Source organism: Xenopus laevis, chromosome 1L, assembly GCF_017654675.1.
Source record: "Xenopus laevis strain J_2021 chromosome 1L, Xenopus_laevis_v10.1, whole genome shotgun sequence".
In the NCBI taxonomy this organism is placed as follows: Eukaryota; Metazoa; Chordata; class Amphibia; order Anura; family Pipidae; genus Xenopus; species Xenopus laevis.
The window spans coordinates 124,087,833-124,097,159 of NC_054371.1; the positions used below are offsets into that span (position 1 = coordinate 124,087,833).

Here is a 9,327-nt window from a genome sequence, read left to right on the forward strand (position 1 = left end):
GCTTAATTCTACAGTTGTGCACTAGACATAAAAGAACATTGTCTAGGCGGGGAGAGAACAGTGCTGGATGATGCCCTAGTAATGGTACCCTGTCTGACCCTATTACCACTCAGTTACTGCATGTTTAAGAAGTTTGCCCTGATTGTCTCTAGGGCATACGAGGACCAATGCCCAAAACTGCCACTATTATCATCCAGTTGTACCCACATATTCCCCATATCCCCATATTCCCCTTACAAGTATACTGTATCACGCTCTGAAAGTTATATGAATTGATTTCTTAATATATTCTCAAAATGAACAAGGCAAAAAAAGTATGGTTTTGTACAATGTCGGCCTACAAAATAGCATTGATATATGCACATAAGTAGTTAGGAGCAGGGGTGATGCTACCTCTCCCCCTTAAGGTGGCCATACACAGACAGATTATAGCTACTGATTTGGATCCTTCAGTCTGAGTTGGCAGCTTATTTGCCGAACAAGTTTCTATGCAAATGAAGAAACAGCCTGGTGTGCCATTAGTCTAAATGTACTGCAATATATGGACAAACATTCTGTATAATATGTGCCTACGATTTGCATTTATGTCTGTAAATTGTTATCTCTTAATATATTTTCCCACTTAATCAAGAATAACATGAAGAGGTACAAGCAGATGAAGGCTCTATTACAGGGAGAATGGGTGGAGCGAATGGGGGAAATCTCCTCCCTGCGAAATGTTTATGAAGAGGAAAACAAGTGAGCTGAGGAGGCCAGCACTGTGGTGTCAGACGAGTAGCTGAATACATCAGTAGCCATCAACTGGGGTAAGCGTTTGCTATGCTACATCCTCTTCTTCTATTTTAATTCATTAGAGCAGAAACAGCTTGTCCCAGACACATTCACAGTTACGTCTCGCTCAGCACCAAACAATGGCTCATTAGAAAGTGTCACCGATAATGTAGTCTGAGGAAGCCTTCCTTTAGTTAATGTTGGGGGGGGGGGGCGTTGTGCGAATGAGGGCATGTCTGATGTGTTTGCTTCTGGGATTTTTACTTCCTTAACATATTTTTTTTATAACATATATCAGGATTTTTTTCTATATATAAATTGATTTATTAATGGAACTATTCTTCTCTCTATCCCGAATATGTAATAAATCCTCGATATGTAATAAAAGGCACAAAGTTTGCCCATGTTCAGTAACCCGTAACAACCAATAAGGTGTTTGCAGGTGACCAGTAAAACCTTACCACTGATTGGTTGCTATAGGTGATAAGTCCAGAAGTAAACACTGCACACTTTATTACATTTCCCCCATGAGCCTTAGACGCTTTGTTTAAATAAGGATATTCATTTAGTCTTAGAATTAATGCCATCTACAATATAATTTTCTTTCTCTTTCATATGATAAACATTGGTATCAAGCATAGTTTTTACTAGTTAGGCTGTGAAAAAACTGGCCAAGTGGCGAACCCTTTGCTGAAATCATACGTTTATTTGTATGAAAATGTCCCCTTTTTCGCCAACCTATACAGTCTATGGGTTGGTGAGAGGACATTTATATCTCTGCAGATATGAAGAAACATTTCAAATCGTACTTACGCTGTATAAACAACCTATTATTTGGCAGGGCAGCCAGGAAGATTTTTGAACAGTTTATTAGCAAGATCAAGATTTCAGAGGATTAATACAACAATGTATTGTAAAATGTAGTGGGAATGCTTTGCTCATACATCCTTTTGGGGTATGATTCATGGAGGACCTGCTTGATGGATTATGATTTTTAAATATGCATGTAACATGAACAACAGGTTTTGGAACTTGGATATCAGAGAATTATTACACAAATCTTTTCAGAGATCTCCTTATTTAATTACTGAGTTGAAGAATTGAAGGAGTGGTTCACCTTTAAAGGAATTGTTCAGTGTAAAAATAAAAACTGGGAAAATAGATAGGCTGTGCAAAATAAAAAAAATGTTTATAATACAGTTAGTTGGGCAAATAATGTAATATATAAAGGCTGGAGTGACTGGATCTCTAACATAATAGCCAGAACACTACTTCCTGCTTTTCAGCTCAAATCCTTTGTCCCTCTATCTGTTTCAAAAATGTTGGGAGGTATGTAAATGTGCAACATACAACAAGATAAATAAATATATATATATATATATATATATATATATATATATATATATATATATATATATATATATATATATATAGTCTTGTAAATCACTTGGGTGATTGGGCATCCCCATTGCCTATGAATAAGTGTCAAAGAGGTAAAAAACGCTTAAGGCAAAAGTCTGCTGGGTTTGTACTTTTTTAACATTATGAACTAAATACATTTTTACTTTTTCTGAATATTTTTTGAGTTGCCAGCTTTTTCTTGTTTTTACAATAAATAATGGGACACAGTTCCTGGGCGCTTATAGGCTGGATGTTGTTGGGAGGCAAGAGCCAATGGGCTGGATTTTGAACTGATCTGGAGGGGGGACATATTGTCCAGTGCTAATGTCAGGGGAGGTGAGTGTACAGCTATACTGGCATTTGCAGATATCTAAGCAAATACTTGGGGGCCTACAGAATGCTCTGAAATTAATTTTTAGGGCTGACAGTACTGCTATTTGTATTTACTGTAACAGTTTTATCAATCATTGTTTGGCAGCTGTGGGGACATGATTACCAGAACACGTAGATGAGCTACTGACATGTAATACAATGTATTATTTATCAAAAATCTTACATGGCTAACAAGACACAATTACTTTATTTTAAATGTTTCATAATTGAGGTCCATTAAATTCACCAGGCCAGTTCTTTTTCCCCGATAAAAATGCACTAGCCCAGGGAAGAAACAGAGTACCTTACTGCTATTTCACTTAGCTGCCAGTCATCCCTTACTTAATCCTGGGCTTGTGTTTACTGTACTTCACATGTGCAAGTGCAGCAAAGTCAGTACTAGTGATGTTGGGAAATGGTGAGTTAAATAGTGGTGCAGCGATCTTCTTGTTTTTTTTCTGGGCAAGTGCATGTTTTGTAGAAAGTACGTAGCACCAATGGAAGCCAGATTTAGTCCATCATAAAAGTAGAAATTTATTAAGCCTGTTTAAAATCCAAATATAGCATGCCCAGATATGATAGGGAAAAGCAAGAAAACACTGGCACAGCATGGGTTGCTTCTAGCAGGGAAACCCCTTACTCATTTATTGCGGATGCAACGTATTCTTCTCCCTATCCCGAATATGTAATAAATCCTTCATATGTAATAAAAGACACAAAGTTTGCCCATGTTCAGTAACCCGTAACAATCAATAAGGTGTTTGCAGGTGACCAGTAAAACCTTACCACTGATTGGTTGCTATAGGTGATAAGTCCAGAAGCAAACACTGCACACTTTATTACATTTCCCCCATGAGCCTTAGACGCTTTGTTTGAATAAGGATATTCATTTAGTCTTAGAATTAATGCCATCTACAATATAATTTTCTTTCTCTTTCCTATGATCAACATTGGTATCAAGCATAGTTTTTACTAGTTAGGCTGTGAAAAAACTGGCCAAGTGGCGACCCTTTGCTGAAATCATACGTTTATTTGTATGAAAATGTCCCCTTTTTTGCCAACCTATACAGTCTATGGGTTGGTGAGAGGATATCTACTGTATATCTCAGCAAGCAGACAACACCACACGTTCGTAGTATCTTAAAAGGCTTTTATTGCAAACAATCTTATTCTTTAAACAGAAATACAATAGCGACGTTTCAGGTACACAATTGCCTTTCCTTAAGCTACTGAACTCGTGTTGGTGAACACAATTTATATCTTTTGTAACAGTGCCATCTAATGGCCAATTAATATACAAAAACACAGCTACATTTCCTTAAAATGACAAAATAGTATCCAATGTTGCAACATCAGTATATGACATTGTATTAAACAAGTCCATCCTGTTAAGTCACCGGGACCAATCCAAATATCTGAAACAGAAGGTGTATATAAGATAAAAACAACTCTATAAAAATAAACTATACATTTGAACCAAAGTCATCGGAAGATTTTATGCAGTTCATACTCCCTATTAAGACCAGATGGTGTAAGTGTACCTAACGTACGTATCCACATGGCTTCCCATGCATTTAAAAAGAATAAGACAGTGGGCTCCTGTTTAGTTAGATCAGATATAGGGGCAGTAAGGATCCACAGCAGTTACTAAGACCAATTAAAAATGGGACTTTCCCTTACCTAGCGTGCAACTGTTGCTCTAATTGCCAGCGTGGTGAGGTGATTTAACACCCACATAAAGGTATTCCCATAAAAATCAAGAGACACTTCACCTTCCACATTTGTAGTGTATGTAATAAAATGCCCGTGTGGCTTGCAAATATGTAGGACAGACGTCCCGCATGATTAAAGATCGCATTCGTAAGTCCGTAAGTACATAAGTCCGCTATTAAAACCAAAAAGATAGAACAGGCTGTGGCCTGTCATTTTATTGAGAAAGGACATGGAGCCCAGCAATTAAAATTTCAAGTGGTTGATGGGGTCCCAATATTGCATAGACGGGGGGACAGACTTAAAGAATTGCTCAAAAGGGAAGCCATGTGGATACGTACGTTAGGTACACTTACACCATCTGGTCTTAATAGAGAGTATGAACTGCATAAAATCTTCCGATCAAAATTGTAAATAAGATATGGAACTGCTTAGTTTATATTCTGTAGGAGGCAGGGGTGATTGGGAACAGGTGTTTTGTCTGGTTCATACAACTAGATATAACATTTTGAAGAAAAAAAAGCATGTGATAGAACACTGAATATTTGTAATCAGAATTTCTGCCTGACCTTGTTTTCATTTTGGTTTTTTTAGCAAAGCCATGCAACGATTTATAGCTCGTCACTGTATGGGCACCATATGGCAAATGGGGGCACGATTTTACACTGCAGTGATCCCTAAGCCTTTATTAAATCCTGAAGTCTTTTACACCAAGCTGTTTATAAACAACGAATGGCATGATGCAATCAGTGGCAGAACATTTCCAACAGTGGACCCATGTACTGGAGAGGTGATTGCGCATGTAGCTGAGGCTGACAAGGCTGATGTTGATGTTGCAGTTAAAGCTGCAAGAGAAGCCTTTAATCTGGGATCCCCATGGCGAAGTATTGATGCATCACAACGTGGACAATTGCTTCACCGCCTTGCAGATCTTATTGAAAGAGATCAAATCTATCTAGCATCTTTGGAAACCATGGATACCGGCAAGCCCTTTGCTCAAAGTTTTGCAATGGATCTAAGTACAGTCATAAAGGTATATAGATATTATGCAGGCTTTGCAGACAAAGTCCATGGGAAAACTATACCGATAGATGGTAATTACTTCTGCTATACAAGACATGAGCCTGTTGGAGTCTGTGGTCAGATTATTCCATGGAATTTCCCATTGGTAATGCAGGGGTGGAAGCTGGGCCCAGCACTTGCCACTGGAAATACAGTCATTATGAAGGTTGCTGAGCAGACACCACTCTCTGCATTGTACATTGCATCTTTGATAAAAGAAGCTGGATATCCTCCAGGTGTTGTCAATATATTAACAGGTTATGGGCCTACAGCTGGGGCAGCTATAGCAGAACATATGGATGTTGACAAAATTGCTTTCACTGGCTCTACTGAAGTAGGAAGAATGATCCAGAAAGCAGCGGGTTCAACTAACCTGAAAAGAGTGACCCTTGAACTTGGTGGTAAAAGTCCATGTATTGTCATGGCAGATGCAGACCTAGAACAAGCCGTGGAACAATGTCACGAGGCTTTGTTTTTTAACATGGGACAGTGTTGTGCTGCAGGTTCCAGGACTTTTGTGGAGGAAACGATCTACCGTGAATTTCTTGAAAGAATCGTGGAGAAAGCAAAATTAAGAAAAGTGGGCAATCCCTTTGACCTGGACACACAGCATGGCCCTCAGATAAACAAGGAACAATTTGACAAGATCCTTGCCTATATTAAAAGCGGTAAAACAGAAGGTGCTAAACTTATGTGTGGTGGCGATCGCTGTGGGGATAAAGGCTTCTTCATTAATCCCACTGTTTTTGCAAATGTGAAGGACAACATGAAAATTGCGAGGGAAGAAATATTTGGCCCAGTGCAGCCAGTGTTTAAATTTAAAACAATAGAGGAGGTTATTGAAAGAGCTAATAATACAAGGTATGGGCTAGCGGCTGGCATATTTACAAGAGACTTAAACAAAGCAATGCATCTTACTCAGGCCCTGCGAGCTGGGACAGTATGGGTTAATACTTACAACATTGTGACTTGTCAGGCACCATTTGGAGGTTTTAAAGAATCTGGGAATGGAAGGGAACTTGGTGAAGATGGGCTGCAGGCATACACAGAAGTGAAAACAGTCACAATGAAAATGCCTCATAAGAATTCCTAGAGAGGAAACTACACACTGAGCATCCATGTGTATTCCTTTTCATTAGTTTCAGCTTAGTCACAAAAAAAAAACCTCCACATTAAAAAAACCCAATATCGTTCTCAAGTTCCAAGCAAGCTGGGGGGTTTCATAGAAAAAAGAAAGCATGTAGTTCAACAAAATAAAATGAAATGAATACATCATAATATGAAGTTTAACCAATTTCATAGTGCTAGAACTGTGGCCCTTGAATTACAACTTCCATCAGTTCCCAGCCTAAAGCAAAGGCTATAGGGAGGGTTCCCTATAATGCTTAATACCACTTGTAAATGCCACTTGTAAATAGTCCAGTAAGTGATAAGATACTAATAAAATGTATAATTAAGCATGTGAAATTAAATGTTTATGACACACTTCCATTAGGTCACACATGATCAGTAGTAGTTACAAATAAAGGGCACTGTACCCACAGTTCATTACCAAGAAAGTGACTTGTGCTATTTCTTTCTCGCTGTTCCTTGTCATTGCAAATTCACAAACAAGACAGATTATACTCATATTGTGTGTAATTTTAGGAAAAACTATGTGTATGAAAAAAGTATGTTAGGACAGGGACTACAATAAATATACTGATTGCTAAAAATGTTGTTTGCCATCACTGCAAACATTCTTTCTCTAAAGGACTTTTACTTGTTCACGGTCTAAATCCCATTACAATGACCTCAATTTAGATGGATTAGTATTGAATCACTAACCCCAAAATTGGTAGAAATAACCATAAAGTGGGTGAGGTTTGGGCAAATCAGAGGGGTGTCTAGTGTTAAACTGACCTGCTTTGGTGACTTTTGGATAAAATGTGGAATCTTTTTTTTTCTATAAAGATGTATATGATAACCCCTATATAGCACTCTTACTCTCAATTCCATTAGTAGTCAGCTCCAGTCCTATCAAATGTGGGGCCCTATTAGGACCATGTTGGCAGGGCCCAGTGTTAGCTACTGACACACTAAGTATATAGGAAAATAAGGACATACAGCCATGAGATAGAAAGGAAAGGGGCACACAGGGTAAGAGAGAGGGAGGAAATAGAGGCACAAAGGGACAAGAGAGAGGGAGGAAATAGGGTCACACAGGTAAAGGTGAGAGAGAGAGAGAGAGAGAGGGAGGAAATATGGTCACACAGGTAAATGAGAGAGAGAGGGAGGAAATAAGGACACACAGGATAAGTGAAAGAGAGGGAGGAAATAGGGGCACACAGGGTGAGAGAGAAGAAAATAGGAAGAAATAGGGTTGCACAGGATAAGAGAGAGATGGAGGAAATATTGACACACAGGGGCAAGAGAGAGAGACAAGAAATAGGGGAAACAGAGTAATAGAGAGAGAGAAAGGGAGGAAATAGGGGCACATGGGGTAAAAGAGATTGAGAAAATAGGGGTACACAGAGTAAAAGAGAGAGAGGGGAGTAAATAGGGTCATACAGAGAAAGGAGAGGGGGGAACAGGGACATACAGGTACAGGATTGAGAGAGAGAGGACTGGGCCAATCGAATTGGTGCAGGCTGGACTGATAGGTTGGGAGCGGGTTTGGTCAGATTGGGGGCAGGCAGGGCCTATCAGGGTTGGAGGCAGGCTGGGCCAATGAGAGTTGGGGGCAGGCTGGGCCTATGGCGGTAGGGACGGGTTAGGTCTATCAGCGTTGGGGCGGGACCACTGGCTCTGAAAAATGTAAGTCAGTACTTATATATTAAACCTTTTTATTGCCTTTGGATATTTTTTTCAGATTTTAAAGTATTCAAGCACACCAAAAGGAAAAAAAGATTTGACCCATAAACTTGCACTCCCCCACATTGTTAGTCAGTGATACTTCCCATATAAGAAAATGTTAAAACATAACCTTTAATTGGCACAGAATAAGAGTTAGGAATCGAGAACCCACTAAATTAAAAATATCATTAGGGGAGTAGAGCTGAGCCGACTCAAAGGGGCAAATTTACTAAAGGGCGAAGTGACTAACGCTGGCGAAAATTCGCCAGCGTGACATCATTTCGGGACTTTGCCGATTTACTAACGGGCGATGGAGTAAATTTGCTAGCGAAGGAGATAGACTCTAGCGCTACTTCGCACTCTAACGCCAGGCCTGGCTTCCCCCCTACATTTCCTTACATATGGCACATAAACTTTAGAGTGGGCTCATGTGTAGGGCAATATAACAGCTTTATTTTATTGTATTAAGGTTCCCTGGGCTTGTGTAGTGTAATGTATTTGCTGCAACATATATGTCCATAGAAATTTAACTTCCCGCTGTATGCAAATTAGCCAACGCTAGCGCAACTTCGCTTTGCTTGCCAATTAACTTTCGCCATCGTTCGGTGACCTGGATGCAACTTCGCATTTTAGTGAATTAGCATTGTTTTGGTGAATTTTCACCTGGCGAAGTGTGGCGATGTGAGCGAAGCTGTCGCTGGCGAATTGCCGCAGGTTAGTGAATTTGCCCCAAAAAGTCTTCTGCTCATAGGGGCAAATTCATTAACCTGTGGAAATTCGCAAGCGCCGGCTTCGCTCACATCGCAACACTTCGCTAGCTGTAGATTCGCCAGGACAACACTAATTCACTAAAATCCGCAGTTGCGTCCAGGGCACTGAACTCTGTCAGAGTTGCACTAGTGTTACTGCGGCAAGCGAAGCGAAGTTGCGCTAGCCTGGTCTGAGCTGGCGAAGGCAAGTCTGGCGGAACAGGTAACATTGAGTAAAAGGTGCATCTTAGTGAATTTGCGAAGTAACGCTCTTTCGACAGAGCAAAACTTCGCCTGGCGTAAGAGTATGAAGTATCACTAGAGTCTATCTCCTTCTCTAGCGAAGTTATGCCTGGGCCCGTTAGTAAATCGGCAAAGTCCCGAAATGACGTCACACTGGCGAATTTTCACTAACGTCACCTTTAGT

The 9,327-nt window shown here is 39.9% G+C and overlaps 1 protein-coding gene across 1 annotated transcript; it reads left to right on the forward strand.

Annotated features, from left to right (window-relative positions):
* The first annotated feature begins 681 nt into the window (after window positions 1-681).
* On the forward strand, window positions 682-7,081 carry aldh1b1.L (aldehyde dehydrogenase 1 family member B1 L homeolog). Its single transcript, XM_018257027.2, has 2 exons — window positions 682-806; window positions 4,849-7,081. Exon 2 carries the CDS (start codon window positions 4,856-4,858, stop codon window positions 6,407-6,409), a length of 1,554 nt encoding a protein of 517 aa, XP_018112516.1. The 5' UTR covers window positions 682-806; window positions 4,849-4,855; the 3' UTR covers window positions 6,410-7,081.
* Window positions 7,082-9,327: the final 2,246 nt, after the last annotated feature.